Raw genomic sequence first — 20,908 nt, forward strand, 5'->3', positions numbered from 1 at the left:
ATCCACATGATATAACAAAGTGTTTTGTTGCTTAATTCTTCATAATGATTCCTTTTTATATGTTTTTATTCTATTTTATGTTTTGTTTCTCGTTTATGTCACGACTGAAACATGAATCAAACTTTTACTCACGGTACTCAAGTGAAACTTTCTCCAAGTACTTTTTTTACTCTTGAGTAAAAACACAGATCTCCATTGTGTAACTGGAGGAACAATATGGCTCTGTCCCTTCGCCTTTTCAACGTAGGATTTACTCTCCAAGACAATAACATGCTACGACACCTGCAGTGGCGCTTATGGCCTCTAGGGGCATAACTCTGCTGCCCCGGTCTGGGCTGGACTCGTCGGGAGCAGCTGACCTCGGACTGAAGCTGCTCCTCATGTTTAGTCTTAACTCTGTGGTTCCTCCTGACTCTGCTCTGACCCCGCCCCCTCTCTCTCTCTCTCTCTTTGCCTTATCTTTGGAATCGATAACAAACGCTCCATGAGGCGTGCGATTGGCCGCCCGTCGCCGTAGAAACGCGACGCTGTATTCTGCATGAAACTGTCCAAATGATAATGTGTAATAAACAACTAACTGTGGATGGTCTGTCTCTGTGAAAAACCGTCAGAATTAACCTTTAACTCAGAGTAAGTTAAAGCAGTTAAAGTGTGTCACCTTTATGTTTTTTTTTCAATTTTTGTCACATTTTTGTTGAATTTTAAATAATAATAAGGCATTGGTTTTATATCGCGCTTTTCTGGACACTCAAAGACGCTTTACACTGCATTATTCATTCACTCCATACTCGGTGGTGGCTACTATTGCAGCTGCCCTGGGGTAGACTGACAGAAGCGAGGCAACCAGTCTGCGCCATCGGCCCCTCGGACCACCACAAACCACTCACTCACTCACTACATTCGCTAGGCTTCCAAGTACCGACCAGGCCCTTCCCTGCTGAGCTTCCAAGGTCTGACGGGATTGGGCAGAGCAAATGGGGTGTGACCACAAGCATTTTTGTCACGTTTTTGTTGAATTTTTGTTGATTTTTTGTCACTTTTTGGTTGAATTTTTGTCACATTTTTGTTGATTTTTTGTCACTTTTTGGTTGAATTTTTGTCACATTTTTGTTGATTTTTTGTCACTTTTTGGTTGAATTTTTGTCACATTTTTGTTGATTTTTTGTCACTTTTTGGTTGAATTTTTGTCACATTTTTGTTGATTTTTTGTCACTTTTTGGTTGATTTTTTGTCACTTTTTTGTTGAATTTTTGTCACTTTTTTGTTGAATTTTTGTCACTTTTTGTTGAATTTTTGTCACTTTTTTGTTGCGTTTACATCCTTGTTTTCTTCTCATTTTTGTGGCTGTTTTGGTGCTTTTTTCCCCCAAGACCTTTTAGATTCGGGTAAAGCCAAACCGCATGAAATGGGATCCGTTCAGGTGGGAGTTTAGAGGTTAATGAAGAGGATTCTCGTATCCTCCCGCGTCGACCAATGAGACGAGATTTCCCTGTGAACCAGCCTGTCACGTCCAATCAGGGAGGGAGGGGGAGGAGCTTGTTCCTGCTCTCCTCATTGTGCAAAGAAAAGCATTAAAATCGCGACAAAAGAGGATGAAATCAGAACAAAAATGTGCCAGAAAAGCAACAAAAAACACAGACAAAAAAAAACAAAACAAAAATCTAAAAAAGGGAGAAAAACACAGCTAAAATAGGGGCGCTCCTGAGGTGTAGTGCCTGTGATGACCACCGGGGGAGCTCCTGAGGCCTCTCCGGTGAAGTGTTTCCGGTGACGTGACCCCGGAAGCGCCGCGAAGGAAAACACTGGCCCCGGATCCACACGGAGCCACACGTGCGGCTCGTTTTGGACTTTTCTGCCTGAAACGCGTGGATGATGGAGGGAGACTTTATCAAACTGCCCTCGGCCGCTGCGCCCCGGGACACGGAGGGGCTGAAGCGGGGGAAACACGGGCCAAAGGAGGCTCTGAAGCGGGGGAAACCCGGGCCGAAGGAGGCTCTGAAGCGGGGGAAACACGGGCCAAAGGAGGCTCTGAAGCGGGGTAAACAGCCGGGGAACGAGGCGCTGAAGAAGAGGAAACACGACCCGGAGAAGGAGGCTCTGAAACGGTCCAAGCACCTGCGGAGGGTCGCTGTCCTCGGGGAGAAGGACGACTCTGTGCGGCTCCTGGAGGACCTGGTGTTCGGGACAGAGGAGCAGCTGCTGGACTCTCTGGGACAGGTACCAGTGAACACCGCCGTGACAAGAGCACTCGAGCATAAAAGCGACTGGAAGAAAATGTAAAAAAAAAAAATGAATGAGTGTAGATGAGTTTTGTAGGTCTTAGCTTTCAAATTAGGTAAAAAAAAAAGTTATCATGCATTACAGGCAACCAAGTCTCTTAATTTAACCTCTTAACTCCCGCCTGAACCGAGAGGATCTTTTTCCTAATTTCCTCACATCATCAGATTTTTTTTCCATCATTTTTTTTGTTGGGTATTGAACTCATTTTTGTAACTTTTTTGTTATCTTTTAATCAAATTTTTAATCATTTTTTTTTGTCATTTTCTATCAAATTTTTGTCATTTTTTGGTAATTTTTTGGTCACATTTTTATCACATTTTTCTCACATTTGTCTTTTTTTGTTGTCATATTTTTATCAATTTTTATCATTGTCACATTTTTGTCATTTTTTTGTCACATTTTTGTTGAATTTTTGTCACTTTTTTGTTGTTACAAAAATTCAACAAATAGTGACAAAAATTCAACAAAAATGTGACAAAAATTCAACAAAAATGTGACAAAAATTCAACCAAAAAATTACAAAAAATCAACAAAAATGTGACAAAAATTCAACCAAAATGTGACAAAAATTCAACCAAAAAATTACAAAAAATCAACAAAAAAGTGACAAAAATTCAACAAAAATGTGACAAAAAATCAACAAAAATGTGACAAAAATTCAACAAAAATGTGACAAAAAATCAACAAAAATGTGACAAAAATTCAACAAAAATGTGACAAAAATTCAACAAAAATGTGACAAAAATTCAACCAAAAAATTACAAAAAATCAACAAAAAAGTGACAAAAAATCAACAAAAAAGTGACAAAAATTCAACAAATAGTGACAAAAATTCAACCAAAATGTGACAAAAAATCAACAAAAATGTGACAAAAATGTGACAAAAATTCAACCAAAAAATTACAAAAAATCAACAAAAAAGTGACAAAAATTCAACAAAAATGTGACAAAAAATCAACAAAAATGTGACAAAAATTCAACAAAAATGTGACAAAAATTCAACAAAAATGTGACAAAAATTCAACCAAAAAATTACAAAAAATCAACAAAAAAGTGACAAAAATTCAACAAATAGTGACAAAAATTCAACCAAAATGTGACAAAAAATCAACAAAAATGTGACAAAAATTCAACAAAAATGTGACAAAAATTCAACAAAAAAATTACAAAAAATCAACAAAAAAGTGACAAAAATTCAACAAAAATGTGACAAAAAATCAACAAAAATGTGACAAAAATTCAACAAAAATGTGACAAAAATTCAACAAAAACGCGACAAAAATGTGACAAAAATTCAACAAAAAATGAGGCGCTACACAGGCCTGTATAAAAGCCAAAGAGGACAGAATGCATGTGGTTTAGGCGGGCGGTAAGAGGTTAATGTGTCGTATCGGACCCTCTGTGAATCGTCCCAGTCTTAACGACAGCGCCCCCTCCTGGAGGAACTGAGACACAACGACTTTACGATCATAGATTCCAGAAGAGTTATTGCAGGAAAACAGAAAAGATCCTGAACTGTGTCGATGCTGGAAGTCCTTTACTCTCCACTGTCATGTGACCTGAATCGAGCTGTTTCTGACCAATAGGAGGCGGAGGATCCCGAGGCCGCGCTGCGATTGGACCAGAGCGACGGTGACGATGGCGGTGAAGGGGAGGGGTCATGTGACGAGGACGCGCAGCCGCAGCAGCCAATCAGACGCGCCGCCTGGGTGGACGAGGACGACGAGCTGGAGGAGGAGTGAGTTTCTCTAACGGAGGAAATGTTTTACCGAGAATGTAATGAAGTCTGGAGTGACGTGTGTTTGTTCCAGCGTGGACGTGACGCACAGATTCCGGCGGGACCTGGTGAAAGGCGGCGAGGCGTCTCTGAGCAAAGCCGGGCTGCAGCAGCGCATGAAGGAACGGTCAGTGTGATGATCGGCCGTGGGATCGATGTCAGACGGCGTGAAGGAGAGGAAATGAGCCGCCGTCGCTGCACACTTTTTAAATCGTAAACGTTGCCCCCGCCTTAAAAGTAGCAACGCAAAATGCAGCATCACTGAGTGGTGAAAAATGACCTGAATGAGCGTTCCTCTGCTTTAGCGCCATCTAGCGGTTACAATATTCGACGGATATTTATTAAGGCGAGACACTGCAGGTGAATAGGGGAAAAAAATGTGTGTAGAGAGACGTCAATTTGAAACTTTTGCTGAACATCACAGATATAAATATGAGAAAAAAATGTATTGCATTTTTTCTGTCATTTTATGTTTTCACATAAAAATAAGGCATTTTGAGCATTAAAATGGCCAAAATTGCCTATATTTTGGGCAACGAAATCAAAATAATGAATTGAGCCAGATTAAATGTTATGGTTTTATTTTATTGACATATTAGTGACTAAGATTTTTTCAGAGGGGATTTTGGATATTTTGTAAAGTTTTTCAATAAACTAATCATCAGTGAAAAAATCTGTAAAAACTCAAATTCCGCCTGTTTTTTTTTGGTTTGAAAGTTGAATAAATCAGGCTAGGAATTAGATATTAAAAAATCCCTCTGAAAAAACCTTCAAAATATTGTTAGGTCTTAGACTGTAAAGTTTGGAGTCTGTGGGAGCTTCTATAAGGGCTCAGGCTCTGCCCGAGTGCAGCTTTTTTTCATTCAGTGAACACCAGCTCTGAAGTTTTGTAACTACTGCGCATGCGCGGCCCGTTCTTCCACTTTTCCGCTCCAGCGTCTTGTAGGAGGAAAAACACCATATTTGGGTGAAAGCGTCATCACGGGGCCCCTTAGCAGGACACGTGGATGTCAAATTTGTCAATATTTATGAGTGAAAACCCGCTTGAAAGTTGGACTTTCTACGCGGCGCAGCAGCTACTTCCGGGTTGCCCCCACCTCGCAGACAAAACATCATAAAATAAACATCATGCGGGTGAGTTTTGTTATTTTTATACTGACATGAAAACTAAGATGTAAAGGGAGGGAAATAGATAAAAATCTCCACTTCGACCACTACGTGAAAAATCAATACTTTCACCTGCCGTGTCTCGCCTTAATCTAGTATCATTAAACGCAGCTTGAATCAGGGAATCCACTGGTGTTCATAGTTCTTCGGTAGGCCAATTAATTGTTGAGTTATGAATGAGTAAAGTCCACCTGCAGCGTCAAAATCTTCGATCAGAGGTCTGGACCTCGCTCGAAAAAAACACTTTTTTCATCTCGTTTTCCGCGGCAACAAATCACGTTCCCGGACCGTGATATTTCCCAGTCAATCAGAACACGAGTAGCCGAGTCCAATGGCGCTGGTGACTTCTGTATATTTGCTGTAAATCCTGAGATATTGTGGGGGAAAGTCTCTGCATTCGTGGCTGAAAGTGTGGACATTTTTCTAAAAGTCACCATCATGATCAGAAAATATAAGAAGTTTTCTTTCTTATTTGTGCTTTGGTTTGGGATATAAATGTGATTTTAATCCGCGGCTTTTTGAATGAAGTTATAAAACCTGCCGCGCCGTCAGCAGATGCATCGCTGCATTTACACGCCTCTTCCCTCTCTCGGCCCTTCGTGTGTTTATCCAGATCCATGCGCTCTCTTAGTCGGCTTCGATGTGAGAGACTTAATGATGCCGGAGAGAATTAGTTTAAAGCTTAAAGAGGAACTGTCCTGTGTTTGCAGGTTCCAGGCGGCGATGGGCGGGGCCCCGGCCTGGGCTCAGATCGACTCCAAACCCACACGAACAGGTCTGTTTTATACACCCTCTGTCTGCAGCCTCGGGTTATCACCAAGAGCCGGTTCAATGTAGAGCTGTTTTAGAGCCGGTTCAATGTAGAGCTGTTTTAGAGCCGGTTCAATGTAGAGCTGTTTTAGAGCCGGTTCAATGTAGAGCTGTTTTAGAGCCGGTTCAATGTAGAGCTGTTTTAGAGCCGGTTCGGTACTGACTTTGTTTCCCTCCAGAACAGGAGCTCACATATCACTGCAAAAATTGATTAACTAGATCAGTTTAAATGTCTCTATTTGAGCATAATAATCCAGATTTGAGCTGTTTTGTCCCGTTAAGATGTAGTTGAGCACTTTGACCAAGATTATTTCACTTGTTCTGAGACATTTCTTACTTGTTTTCGTCCTTATTATTTCAGGTAATTTTCTTTGCTAATGAGGAAAGAAAATGGGTCTTATCTCATGGACAGTTTTACTTCTTATTTCAGACTGAAATGTCCTCAAACGAGCAAAGTAAACTTGGGGAAAAGTCTAAATGAGCTCAACACAAGATTCCTCAGTTCCTCATCCCGGGTCTGACCCTGAACTCTGTCTCTGCAGCCGAAGACTCCGACTCTGATGACGACCTGACCTCCAAGACCGGGACCTTCACCCGGAGCTCGGACGCTCTGCCCAAAGGGATCCTCCAGGTCCGAGTCCGGACTTAGACCAGGTTCAGTTTCTGTTTCACCTCAGACTGACCGGAGTTAAACCTGTTGCAGATGAAGAAGTGCTCGGACCTGAACCTCAGCCGCCCGACCTCCGACTCTCTGACCTCGGTGCAGTTCCATCCCAGCGCTCAGGTCGCCATGACGACGGGCGTGGACCGCTCCGTGTCGCTCTTCCAGGTACCGCCCACAACGGAAACGCATCGCAAAACCCCGCCTTTAACCTTTAACCTCTAAACCCCGCCTTTAACCTCTAAACCCCGCCTTTAACCTCTAAACCCCGCCTTGAACCTCTAACCTTCAACCTCTAAACCCCGCCTTGAACCTCTAACCTTCAACCTCTAAACCCCGCCTTTAACCTCTAAACCCCGCCTTTAACCTCTAAACCCCGCCTTTAACCTCTAAACCCCGCCTTTAACGTCTAAACCCCGCCTTTAACATCTAAACCCCGCCTTTAACATCTAAACCCCGCCTTTAACATCTAAACCCCGCCTTTAACCTCTAGTCCCCGCCTTTAACCTCTAACCTTCAACCTCTAAACCCCGCCTTCAACCTCTAAACCCCGCCTTCAACCTCTAAACCCCGCCTTTAACCTCTAAACCCCGCCTTTAACCTCTAAACCCCGCCTTTAACGTCTAAACCCCGCCTTTAACATCTAAACCCCGCCTTTAACATCTAAACCCCGCCTTTAACATCTAAACCCCGCCTTTAACCTCTAGTCCCCGCCTTTAACCTCTAACCTTCAACCTCTAAACCCCGCCTTCAACCTCTAAACCCCGCCTTCAACCTCTAAACCCCGCCTTTAACCTCTAAACCCCGCCTTTAACATCTAAACCCCGCCTTTAACCTCTAGTCCACGCCTTTAACATCTAAACCCCGCCTTTAACATCTAAACCCCGCCTTTAACCTCTAACCCTCTGTCTGCGGCCCTCAGTGGTCTCTAACCCCCGGTCTGCGGCCCTCAGTGGTCTCTAACCCTCTGTCTGTGGCCCTCAGTGGTCTCTAACCCCCGGTCTGTGGCCCTCAGTGGTCTCTAACCCTCTGTCTGCGGCCCTCAGTGGTCTCTAACCCTCTGTCTGCGGCCCTCAGTGGTCTCTAACCCCTGGTCTGTGGCCCTCAGTGGTCTCTAACCCTCTGTCTGTGGCCCTCAGTGGTCTCTAACCCTCTGTCTGTGGCCCTCAGTGGTCTCTAACCCTCTGTCTGCGGCCCTCAGTGGTCTCTAACCCTCTGTCTGTGGCCCTCAGTGGTCTCTAACCCTCTGTCTGTGGCCCTCAGTGGTCTCTAACCCTCTGTCTGTGACCCTCAGTGGTCTCTAACCCTCTGTCTGTGGCCCTCAGTGGTCTCTAACCCTCTGTCTGTGGCCCTCAGTGGTCTCTAACCCCTGGTCTGTGGCCCTCAGCGGTCTCTAACCCTCTGTCTGCGGCCCTCAGTGGTCTCTAACCCTCAGTCTGTGGCCCTCAGTGGTCTCTAACCCTCTGTCTGCGGCCCTCAGTGGTCTCTAACCCTCTGTCTGTGGCCCTCAGTGGTCTCTAACCCTCTGTCTGTGGCCCTCAGTGGTCTCTAACCCTCTGTCTGTGGCCCTCAGTGGTCTCTAACCCTCTGTCTGCGGCCCTCAGTGGTCTCTAACCCTCTGTCTGTGGCCCTCTGTGGCCCTCAGTGGTCTCTAACCCTCTGTCTGCGGCCCTCAGTGGTCTCTAACCCTCTGTCTGTGGCCCTCAGTGGTCTCTAACCCTCTGTCTGCGGCCCTCAGTGGTTTCTAACCCCCGGTCTGTGGCCCTCAGTGGTCTCTAACCCTCTGTCTGCGGCCCTCAGTGGTCTCTAACCCCTGGTCTGTGGCCCTCAGTGGTCTCTAACCCTCTGTCTGTGGCCCTCAGTGGTCTCTAACCCTCTGTCTGTGGCCCTCAGTGGTCTCTAACCCTCTGTCTGTGGCCCTCAGTGGTCTCTAACCCTCTGTCTGTGGCCCTCAGTGGTCTCTAACCCTCTGTCTGCGGCCCTCAGTGGTCTCTAACCCTCTGTCTGTGGCCCTCAGTGGTCTCTAACCCTCTGTCTGCGGCCCTCAGTGGTCTCTAACCCTCTGTCTGTGACCCTCAGTGGTCTCTAACCCTCTGTCTGTGGCCCTCAGTGGTCTCTAACCCTCTGTCTGCGGCCCTCAGTGGTCTCTAACCCTCTGTCTGCGGCCCTCAGTGGTCTCTAACCCTCTGTCTGTGGCCCTCAGTGGTCTCTAACCCTCTGTCTGCGGCCCTCAGTGGTCTCTAACCCTCTGTCTGCGGCCCTCAGTGGTCTCTAACCCCTGGTCTGTGGCCCTCAGTGGTCTCTAACCCTCTGTCTGCGGCCCTCAGTGGTCTCTAACCCTCTGTCTGTGACCCTCAGTGGTCTCTAACCCTCTGTCTGTGGCCCTCAGTGGTCTCTAACCCTCTGTCTGTGGCCCTCAGTGGTCTCTAACCCCTGGTCTGTGGCCCTCAGCGGTCTCTAACCCTCTGTCTGCGGCCCTCAGTGGTCTCTAACCCTCTGTCTGTGGCCCTCAGTGGTCTCTAACCCTCTGTCTGTGGCCCTCAGTGGTCTCTAACCCTCAGTCTGTGGCCCTCAGTGGTCTCTAACCCTCTGTCTGCGGCCCTCAGTGGTCTCTAACCCTCTGTCTGTGGCCCTCAGTGGTCTCTAACCCTCTGTCTGTGGCCCTCAGTGGTCTCTAACCCTCTGTCTGTGGCCCTCAGTGGTCTCTAACCCTCTGTCTGCGGCCCTCAGTGGTCTCTAACCCTCTGTCTGTGGCCCTCTGTGGCCCTCAGTGGTCTCTAACCCTCTGTCTGCGGCCCTCAGTGGTCTCTAACCCTCTGTCTGTGGCCCTCAGTGGTCTCTAACCCTCTGTCTGCGGCCCTCAGTGGTCTCTAACCCCCGGTCTGTGGCCCTCAGTGGTCTCTAACCCTCTGTCTGCGGCCCTCAGTGGTCTCTAACCCTCTGTCTGTGGCCCTCAGTGGTCTCTAACCCTCTGTCTGCGGCCCTCAGTGGTCTCTAACCCTCTGTCTGCGGCCCTCAGTGGTCTCTAACCCTCTGTCTGCGGCCCTCAGTGGTCTCTAACCCTCTGTCTGCGGCCCTCAGTGGTCTCTAACCCTCTGTCTGCGGCCCTCAGTGGTCTCTAACCCCTGGTCTGTGGCCCTCAGTGGTCTCTAACCCTCTGTCTGTGGCCCTCAGTGGTCTCTAACCCCTGGTCTGTGGCCCTCAGTGGTCTCTAACCCTCTGTCTGCGGCCCTCAGTGGTCTCTAACCCCTGGTCTGTGGCCCTCAGTGGTCTCTAACCCTCTGTCTGCGGCCCTCAGTGGTCTCTAACCCTCTGTCTGCGGCCCTCAGTGGTCTCTAACCCTCTGTCTGTGGCCCTCAGTGGTCTCTAACCCTCTGTCTGCGGCCCTCAGTGGTCTCTAACCCTCTGTCTGCGGCCCTCAGTGGTCTCTAACCCTCTGTCTGCGGCCCTCAGTGGTCTCTAACCCCTGGTCTGTGGCCCTCAGTGGTCTCTAACCCTCTGTCTGCGGCCCTCAGTGGTCTCTAACCCCTGGTCCGTGGCCCTCAGTGGTCTCTAACCCTCTGTCTATGGCCCTCAGTGGTCTCTAACCCTCAGTCTGTGGCCCTCAGTGGTCTCTAACCCTCTGTCTGCGGCCCTCAGTGGTCTCTAACCCTCTGTCTGTGGCCCTCAGTGGTCTCTAACCCTCTGTCTGTGGCCCTCAGTGGTCTCTAACCCTCTGTCTGTGGCCCTCAGTGGTCTCTAACCCTCTGTCTGCGGCCCTCAGTGGTCTCTAACCCTCTGTCTGCGGCCCTCAGTGGTCTCTAACCCTCTGTGTGTGGCCCTCTGTGGCCCTCAGTGGTCTCTAACCCTCTGTCTGCGGCCCTCAGTGGTCTCTAACCCTCTGTCTGTGGCCCTCAGTGGTCTCTAACCCTCTGTCTGCGGCCCTCAGTGGTTTCTAACCCCCGGTCTGTGGCCCTCAGTGGTCTCTAACCCTCTGTCTGCGGCCCTCAGTGGTCTCTAACCCTCTGTCTGTGGCCCTCAGTGGTCTCTAACCCTCTGTCTGCGGCCCTCAGTGGTCTCTAACCCTCTGTCTGCGGCCCTCAGTGGTCTCTAACCCTCTGTCTGCGGCCCTCAGTGGTCTCTAACCCTCTGTCTGTGGCCCTCAGTGGTCTCTAACCCTCTGTCTGCGGCCCTCAGTGGTCTCTAACCCTCTGTCTGCGGCCCTCAGTGGTCTCTAACCCCTGGTCTGTGGCCCTCAGTGGTCTCTAACCCTCTGTCTGCGGCCCTCAGTGGTCTCTAACCCCTGGTCTGTGGCCCTCAGTGGTCTCTAACCCTCTGTCTATGGCCCTCAGTGGTCTCTAACCCTCTGTCTGTGGCCCTCAGTGGTCTCTAACCCCTGGTCTGTGGCCCTCAGTGGTCTCTAACCCCCGGTCTGCGGCTCTCAGGACGAGTACTGTGATGCGGTGACTGGGTACATTGATTTTTGTATTGATTGTTGTGTTCCAAAAAAGGAAATAAAGCGGCATGCCAGTCAGAACCCGTGGTACAATGCAGATGTGAATAGGAAAATGCGACAGCGGGCTGAGGCTTTTAAATCTGGTAACGCTACTGCTTATAAACTGTCCAGATATTCTTTGGAGCGGTCCATTAAAGCTGCAAAACGAGCCTATGGAGCCAAGATAGAAGGACATTTCATGGAGGGGGACCCACGACAGATGTGGCAAGGGTTAAATTCTATCACCGCTTGGAAACCTAGAAGAGGATCCATCACAAATGTTGATCCATCTTTGCCAAACGACCTAAATGAGTTTTACTGTCGGCTCGAAATTGAAAATGTTGAACCTGTTGTTTTTCCTGTTTGTAGTGAGCAGAGCCTCACCATCATTCAGGAGGATGTCCAGAGGCTCCTGTCCAGGACGAAAGTTAGGAAGGCCCCTGGACCGGACTGTATTCCTCCCCGTGTCCTTAAACTGTGCTCCGAGCAGCTTGCTCCAGTCCTGACAGATCTTTTCAACATGTCACTTAGGAAGTGTACTGTTCCTCTTAGCTTTAAAAGATCGCTTATAATTCCAGTGCCCAAGAAGACTCCTGTGACTTGTCTGAATGACTATCGGCCAGTGGCCCTCACATCTGTCCTGATGAAAACTTTTGAGCGGTTGGTGTTGAATTTTATCAGAGATCAAATCCCTGTGTCTGTGGACCCGCTACAATTCGCGTATAGAAAAAACAGAAGTGTTGAGGACGCCATTTCCTTTGCTTTGAACTCTGTCTACAAGCATCTTGATGAACGGAAAGCATATGCTAGAATGCTATTCATAGACTATAGTTCAGCTTTTAACTCAATGGTCCCAACAAAGCTCATCGAAAAACTCAAATACTTGGGCCTCGATGATGCCATTTGTAATTGGATTTTTAATTTTCTGACTCGGCCACAAAGGGTCAAAATCAACGGTTGTGTTTCTAATGAGCTGTTCGTTAGCACTGGTTCCCCGCAGGGGTGTATTTTGAGCCCCCTGCTGTTCACACTGTATACTCATGACCTTGTCGCATCTCATGATAAAAATGTGATTATCAAATATGCCGACGATACGACCATCATTGGGCTGATCAGTTCAAATGATGAGTCTCATTATCGTGAGGAGGTGGAGAATGTTGTTCAGTGGAGTAGAGAAAACAACCTGCTTTTGAACAAAAACATGTGAACTTGTTATTGATTTTTGTCATAATAGGAATCAGTTGCCTATTACTATCCAAGATTCTGACGTGCAGATTGTTGAGAAATGTAAATTCTTGGGTGTGACTCTTTCTCATGACTTGAACTGGAGCTCACATACGATGAACTGTGCTAAGAAAGCGAGACAGCGCCTCTTCTTTTTACGCAGGCTTCGAGAGTTTACCCAAAATACTAGGATTCTTCTGAACTTTTATTATTGTGTAATTGAGAGTGTCCTGACCAGTTGTATTACTGTGTGGTTTGGTAATCTCACTCTGAAAGAGAAGAAGGCTTTGAACAAAGTGGTTCGCTCAGCCAGCAGGACCATTGGCTGCACTTTGCCGCTCCTGGAGGCCACATATAAAGCTCGACTACTGAATCGAGCTTTAAAACTAGCAAATGATGCCTCAGGCCACCCTGCTAGAGCTTTTTTTGAGATGCTTCCTTCAGGGCGAAGGTATCGCTCCATCATATGTTCTACTGATCGACATATGAACAGTTTCTTTCCTCAAGCTGTGATCACTTTAAACAAGGCACTTTAAACAGGCACTTCTATTATATTTATCGGTGTGGACTTTTATTGTACAATGTTTTGCCCTTAGGCTTTTAATGTGGCATTGTTTGTTTGTTCTGTTTTCTATATTGTGTCTTTTTACTTGTTTTACATATCGCACTTTGAGCTCTTTGCACATTTTTTTCCAATGTGGTTTTTCTAACTGCAAATGGCCAATAAATGAATCTGAATCTGAATCTCAGGTGGACGGGGACTCCAACCCGCTGGTGCAGAGCCTGTTCCTGGAGAACTTCCCCGTGTTCAGGGCTCGTTTCTCCGCAGACGGGCTGTCGCTCATGGCCACGAGCTTCAAGAACAAACTCTTCTACCTTTACCACATGACGGAGGGGAAGGTCACGCCCGTGTGCGGGGTCAGAGGTCAGTGCCACGCCCTCCGTCGCAGAAACACGGCGAGACGCTGCAGGGGAGCAGGGAAAACTGAATGTGGAGATAATACGGACATGAGTCTGCTGCAATGGCCGCTGGCTGCCCTGCTTTTTGACCACAAACGTGGGGGCCGCCATTGCTCCGCCGTTGCTGCAGTACCTCCATATCGCCGCTAGGCCCCCATTGAAAAGCATTGGACTTTAGACACGTTAAAAACTACTTTAAAGCCTGGTTTCAATTGTTTCAACGCTAGACTAGGCTAGATCTTCCTCCTGAGATAACGCTGGGTTAATAACAATATATGAAACCAGGCTGGTTTTCGTAATATGATTTTTTGAAATCTCGTATTTAATGAGGCTCGGACTGTTAGCATTGGAGCAGCGCGAGCTACACGTCACGCAAGGGCCGAGTCTACGGTGAAAATCCCGCCCGTATGTCCTTTTTAGGAACATGCTTCGTCAGAGCTGGGGAGGGGGAGCCTGTAAATCCGCCATGAATTGCCCCACGGCCGTGGTCATTCTGGTAAACGGGGAGGAGTGAGCATAAGACGTCCATTATTTTCTACAGTCTATGGTCTGCTGTCATTTTATGTTTGCGTTTTAACTAGTGTAGTGGAAAACTAGAAATAAACCTGAAAAATGTGGAATCTATTGGAGCAAAAATTCAGCAAAAATGTGACAAAAATTCAACAAAAAGTGACAAAAATTGATAAAAGAAATTCAAGAAAATTCAAGAAAAATTCAACAAAAATGTGACAAAAATTCATTAAAAAAATTCAACAAAAATTCAACAAAAATTCAACAAAAAATCAACAAAAATTCAACAAAAATTCAACAAAAATGTTTAGGCGGGTGGTTAAGTGCACATGCGTCCTGTGTATATTTCCCCCGTCTTTAGCCACTGCTGTCGCCCACAAAGGAAATGACCATATTTGGATTACAGCGTCATCTCGGCCACAGCCTTTCGTGCTACACATGGATACCAAACATGTCAGTATTAGTGAATGAATACGCGTGGGAATAAACATGATAAAGAGACGTGTTCTCGCCTGCAGCGTCTCGTCTTCACTGTTTTTCTCTGTGTGACGTTTCCCTCTGTGCGTCAGGGCTGAAGGAGGCGCGGGTGAAGGAGTTCTCCGTGTGTCCTGTAGGGGACGCTGTGCTGCTGTGGGGCACCAGAGGATACGTGCACCTGCTCACGCTCAAGGTCTGGGGCGCTTTATTACTTCAGTCACGGTTTTCTTTTTCTGAACCTGTTTTTGCTCGTCATGATCTGATGATGTGAATGTTTCTGCAGACGAACGAGGTGGTGCGAAGCCTGAAGCTGAACGGGGAGGTCAGCGCCGTGGCCTTCTCCTCCGACGGGAACACGCTCTTCTCCAGCTCCGGTCAGTCACTCACATCAGTCACATGAACCAACACATATATACACACCAGCAGGGTCTGGTCAGCCACATAAACCAACACACATATACACACACCAGCAGGCTCCGGTCAGTCACATAAACCAACACACATATACACACCAGCAGGGTCTGGTCAGCCACATAAACCAACACACACATACACACCAGCAGGCTCCGATCAGTCACTCACATCAGTCACATAAACCAACACATATACACACCAGCAGGCTCCGGTCAGTCACTCACATCAGTCACATAAACCAACACATATACACACACCAGCAGGCTCCGGTCAGTCACTCACATCAGTCACATAAACCAACACACATACACACCAGCAGGCTCTGGTCAGTCACTCACATCAGTCACATAAACCAACACACATACACACCAGCAGGCTCTGGTCAGTCACTCACATCAGTCACATAAACCAACACACATACACACCAGCAGGCTCCGGTCAGTCACACACATCAGTCACATAAACCAACACATATACACACACCAGCAAGCTCCGGTCAGTCACTCACATCAGTCATATAAACCAACACACATACACACCAGCAGGCTCTGGTCAGTCATATAAACCAAGACATATACACACCAGCAGGCTCCGGTCAGTCATATAAACCAACACATATACACACCAGCAGGCTCCGGTCAGTCACACACATCAGTCACATAAACCAACACATATACACACACCAGCAGGCTCCGGTCAGTCATATAAACCAACACACATGCACACCAGCAGGCCCCGGTCAGTCATATAAACCAACACATATACACACCAGCAGGCTCCGGTCAGTCACACACATCAGTCATATAAACCAACACACATACACACCAGCAAAAATTCAACAAAAAAATGACAAAAATTCAACAAAAATTCAACAAAAATTCAACAAAAAAATGACAAAAGAACTAAAATTTAGCAAAAATGTGACAAAAATTCAATAAAAAACGACACAAATTCAACAAAAATTCAACAAAAAAAAAGACAAAAATTCAACCAAAAAATGACAAAAATTCAACAAAAATGTAACAAAAATGTGACAAAAATTCCAGCAGGCTCCGGCCAGTCACAAAAACCAACACACACATTATATTTGTGTATATTGTGGGTCACAGAGGACGGGGAGGTGTTTGTGGGGACCTGTGCTCGTCTATAACCTGGTGTATTATTATATTTGTGTATATTCTGGTCACAGAGGACGGGGAGGTGTTTGTGGGGACCTGCGCTCGTCCATAACCTGGTGTATTATTATATTTGTGTATATTGTGGTCACAGAGGACGGGGAGGTGTTTGTGGGGACCTGCGCTCGTCTATAACCTGGTGTATTATTATATTTGTGTATATTCTGGTCACAGAGGACGGGGAGGTGTTCGTGGGGACCTGCGCTCGTCTATAACCTGGTGTATTATTATATTTGTGTATATTGTGGGTCACAGAGGACGGGGAGGTGTTTGTGGGGACCTGCGCTCGTCCATAACCTGGTGTATTATTATAATTGTGTATATTGTGGTCACAGAGGACGGGGAGGTGTTTGTGGGGACCTGCGCTTGTCTATAACCTGGTGTATTATTATATTTGTGTATATTGTGGGTCACAGAGGACGGGGAGGTGTTTGTGGGGACCTGCGCTCGTCCATAACCTGGTGTATTATTATAATTGTGTATATTGTGGTCACAGAGGACGGGGAGGTGTTTGTGGGGACCTGCGCTCGTCTATAACCTGGTGTATTATTATATTTGTGTATATTCTGGTCACAGAGGACGGGGAGGTGTTCGTGGGGACCTGCGCTCGTCTATAACCTGGTGTATTATTATATTTGTGTATATTGTGGGTCACAGAGGACGGGGAGGTGTTTGTGGGGACCTGCGCTCGTCCATAACCTGGTGTATTATTATAATTGTGTATATTGTGGTCACAGAGGACGGGGAGGTGTTTGTGGGGACCTGCGCTTGTCTATAACCTGGTGTATTATTATATTTGTGTATATTGTGGGTCACAGAGGACGGGGAGGTGTTTGTGGGGACCTGCGCTCGTCCATAACCTGGTGTATTATTATAATTGTGTATATTGTGGTCACAGAGGACGGGGAGGTGTTTGTGGGGACCTGCGCTCGTCTATAACCTGGTGTATTATTATATTTGTGTATATTGTGGTCACAGAGGACGGGGAGGTGTTTGTGGGGACCTGCTCTCGTCTATAACCTGGTGTATTATTATAATTGTGTATATTGTGGGTCACAGAGGACGGGGAGGTGTTTGTGGGGACCTGCTCTCGTCTATAACCTGGTGTATTATTATATTTGTGTATATTGTGGTCTCAGAGGACGGGGAGGTGTTTGTGGGGACCTGCGCTCGTCTATAACCTGGTGTATTATTATATTTGTGTATATTGTGGTCACAGAGGACGGGGAGGTGTTTGTGGGGACCTGCGCTCGTCCATAACCTGGTGTATTATTATATTTGTGTATATTGTGGTCACAGAGGACGGGGAGGTGTTTGTGGGGACCTGCGCTCGTCTATAACCTGGTGTTTTGTTATTTTTGTGTATATTGTGGATCACAGAGGACGGGGAGGTGTTTGTGGGGACCTGCTCTCGTCTATAACCTGGTGTATTATTATAATTGTGTATATTGTGGTCACAGAGGACGGGGAGGTGTTTGTGGGGACCTGCGCTCGTCTATAACCTGGTGTATTATTATATTTGTGTATATTGTGGTCACAGAGGACGGGGAGGTGTTTGTGGGGACCTGCGCTCGTCCATAACCTGGTGTATTATTATATTTGTGTATATTGTGGTCACAGAGGACGGGGAGGTGTTTGTGGGGACCTGCGCTCGTCTATAACCTGGTGTTTTATTATATTTGTGTATATTGTGGTCACAGAGGACGGGGAGGTGTTTGTGGGGACCTGCGCTCGTCTATAACCTGGTGTTTTATTATATTTGTGTATATTGTGGATCACAGAGGACGGGGAGGTGTTCGTGTGGGACCTGCGCTCGTCTCGCTGCCTGAACACCTTCACAGATGACGGGTGTATAAAGTCCACGTCGATGGCGGCCTCCCCAAACGGCCGGTACTTGGCCACAGGGTGAGTGTCCTCCGTTCCTCCACAGTGTTTGTTAAATCAGAGATGCTGAGGTGTGTCGTGTGCAGGTCTCAGTCGGGCGTGGTCAACGTGTATCCTGTGGACTCGTGTCTGTCGTCTCCTCAGCCCAAACCTCTGAGGAGCATCATGAACCTGGTGACGCCCTGCACCGCGCTGAGCTTCAGCCCCAGCTCCGAGCTCCTGGCCCTGGGCTCACGGGCCACGGACGAGGCCCTCAAACTGGTCAGGACTTCACTCTGTAGGGAACAGGCCGGACGCTGCAGGGAAACGGCCACTCATTTTATGTTTCATAGGTTTAGCTTTAGTGTAGCTGCACCACAGGGGGGCAGTGTAGAGCGATGTGCAGGGTTTAACCACCTTATTTCCCTTATGTGTTTTTGCCATTTTTTAAAATTACTTTTCTGCTGGATTTTTGTCACTTTTTTGTTGGATTTTTGTCACTTTTTTGTTGGAATTGTGTCATTTTTTTTACTGGATTTTTGTCATTTTTTGCTGGATTTTTGTCACTTTTTTGCTGGATTTTTGTCATTTTTCTGCTGGGTTTTTTGTCTTTTTTTGCTGTTTTTTGTAAAAAAAAAAAAAGTTGGTTTTTGTCTTTTTTTTGCTGGATTTTTGTCATTTTTCTGCTGGATTTTTGTCACTTTTTTGCTGGATTTTTGTCTTTTTTTTGCTGGATTATTGTCATTTTTTCCACTGGATTTTTGTCACTTTTTTGCTGGATTTTTGTCATTTTTTTGCTGGATTTTTGTCATTTTTCTACTGGATTTTTGTCATTTTTGTCGCTGTTTTTGTTGTGTTTACATCCTCACTTTCTTTTTTTCTTTTTTATCGCTGTTTTGAAGAAGCTTTTAGATTTGGAGAATTTGGAGAACAGGAGAAAACATGTTCAGGTGGGAGTTAAGAGGTTAAACAAAGCTAATTTGACATTTTCACACCAGCATGTTAGCTTACTGTGCATACAGTTTTATGCACAAGGCCATCGGGAAACTGAACTCCCAGAAATATTTCCAGAGGCTTCAAGTGCACTTCCAGTACGTGTATGTACTATTTATTTTTTCTTTATAAATGATGTTGGTGGTGGAATTTGCGGCGGTAGATTCCAAGTTGGGGGAGGTTTTATTTTACCGACATCGACTAAACTTCATAAAATGAGCGTCGTAAAGGGAGAGTCTGGTCTGTGTTTCTTGTTTCCACCTGCAGCGTCTCGCCTCCAGCCATTTTCTTCTTCTTGTGATGTTTTTGTGACGTTAAAGTGTCTTGTCTCCGTCAGCTGCACGTGCCGAGTCTGAGCGTCTTCTCCAACTTCCCCGTCTCCAAGAGGAAGATCTGCTATAAAGTCCAGGACGTGGCCTTCTCTCCTCACGGCGGCTACTTCTGCCTCGCCAACAACAAAGGCCGCGCCCCTCTGTACAGGTGAGATTTTTTGCTGTTTTTTGTTATTTTTTTGCTGTTTTTTGTCTTTTTTTTGCTTGATTTTTGTCTTTTTTTTGCTTGATTTTTGTCTCTTTTTTTTTGCTTGATTTTTTTTTTTTTTTTTTGCTTGATTTTTGTCTTTTTTTTTGCTTGATTTTTGTCACTTTTTTGCTTGATTTTTGTCACTTTTTTTGCTGGATTTTTGTCTTTTTTTGCTTGATTTTTGTCACTTTTTTGCTGGATTTTTGTCTTTTTTTTGCTGGATTTTTGTCACTTTTTTTGCTGGATTTTTGTCACTTTTTTGCTGGATTTTTGTCTTTTTTTGCTGGATTTTTGTCTTTTTTTGCTGGTTTTTTCTCTTTTTTTTGCTGGTTTTTGTCACTTTTTTTGCTGGATTTTTTGTCATATTTTTGCTTGATTTTTGTCACTTTTTTGCTGGATTTTTGTCTTTTTTTTTGCTTGATTTTTGTCTTTTTTTTTGCTGGATTTTTGTCATTTTTTGCTGGATTTTTGTCTTTTTTTGCTGGATTTTTGTCACTTTTTTTGCTGGATTTTTGTCTTTTTTTGCTGGTTTTTTGTCTCTTTTTTTGCTGGATTTTTGTCTTTTTTTGCTGGATTTTTGTCACTTTTTTTGCTGTTTTTTTGTCTTTTTTCTTCTTCTGGTTTTTGTCACTTTTTTGCTGGATTTTTTGTCACTTTTTTGCTGGATTTTTTGTCATATTTTTGCTGGATTTTTGCCTTTTTTTTGCTGGATTTTTGTCTTTTTTTGAGTTTTTGTCATTTTTGTCGCTGGATTTTTGTCACTTCTGAAAGTTCTGTCCTTCATGTCGGACCAGTTTAGAGCAACATCCTTTAGCAGGTTTAGATAATTTTAGGCACATTTTATGCAGAAAGTATTAGATAAATTATGGATTTTGTCCATATTTTGTTTGTTTTGACTTTTATAAATGAGTCCCCTGATGTCTGGTCTTGTTTTTTCAGGCTGCTCCATTACAAGGACTTTTAAGGACTTTAAAGGACTCTCAAAGACTCTCAAGGACCGGCTGCAATAAACTCTCCTAACATCATGTCGAGATGAAAACACCAGATGCCCGTCCTGCAGATAAACAGGATTTTTAATGTTATTTCAAAAATCGCTTTGAAACTTCTGCTGTAAATACGACACAAACATCAGATGCAAATGTTTTTTTGCTTCTATTTCTTTGCTATATTTTCACGTGTAAATGAAGATAATCTGAGCAATAAAAGAGCCAGGTTTAAATGTGTGTTTTATTTTACTTAATTGTGGATCCTGTTTTTGGTTTAGTTTTTATTAAACTAGTTATTAGTGGAAACATGTGTAAAATCTGATTTGTTTTTGTGGTGAAAAGTCAGATCTGGGACAAATCATATATAAAGTAAATACCGTAAATAGAGGCCGGGGCCTTTATTTACTCAAGGGCATCTCGGACCAGGCCTTTATTGGAACCAGGCCACAATTAGAGACAGGCCTTTATTTCAGGTTTCTGTTTCGTTTTTACCGCGGACCGGATTATTTGTTGTTATCTTGTGTAAAAGGCGAGTTTAGACCCGGCCCCTGTCGGAGAGACCCGGCCTCTGTCAGAGACCCGGCCTCTGTCAGAGACCCGGCCCCTGTCGGAGAC

General features: G+C 45.6%; 1 protein-coding gene across 1 annotated transcript; it reads left to right on the forward strand.

Moving 5' to 3' along the window:
• Positions 1-1,785: 1,785 nt before the first annotated feature.
• utp18 (UTP18 small subunit processome component) lies at positions 1,786-20,546 on the forward strand. Its single transcript, XM_079564077.1, has 13 exons — positions 1,786-2,217; positions 3,867-4,018; positions 4,092-4,184; positions 5,935-5,999; positions 6,577-6,665; positions 6,738-6,863; positions 13,144-13,318; positions 14,433-14,533; positions 14,624-14,714; positions 17,711-17,834; positions 17,900-18,074; positions 19,123-19,265; positions 20,247-20,546. The coding sequence occupies exons 1-13, from the start codon at positions 1,870-1,872 to the stop codon at positions 20,269-20,271; spliced, it is 1,707 nt and encodes a 568-aa protein (XP_079420203.1). The 5' UTR covers positions 1,786-1,869; the 3' UTR covers positions 20,272-20,546.
• The last annotated feature ends 362 nt before the right edge of the window (positions 20,547-20,908 follow it).

Source organism: Gobius niger, assembly GCF_951799975.1.
Source record: "Gobius niger genome assembly, chromosome: 10".
Classification (NCBI taxonomy): domain Eukaryota; kingdom Metazoa; phylum Chordata; class Actinopteri; order Gobiiformes; family Gobiidae; genus Gobius; species Gobius niger.

What these genes read in the sequence shown, in the direction of transcription:
- utp18 (XM_079564077.1), top strand. Translation starts at nt 1,870, where the DNA reads ATGATGGAGGGAGACTTTATCAAACTGCCCTCGGCCGCTGCGCCCCGG. An exon ending in TGCTGGACTCTCTGGGACAG is followed by an intron (nt 2,218 to 3,866) that starts GTACCAGTGAAC and finishes TCTGACCAATAG; the next exon opens with GAGGCGGAGGATCCCGAGGC. An exon ending in CACGCTCTTCTCCAGCTCCG is followed by an intron (nt 14,715 to 17,710) that starts GTCAGTCACTCA and finishes TGTGGATCACAG; the next exon opens with AGGACGGGGAGGTGTTCGTG.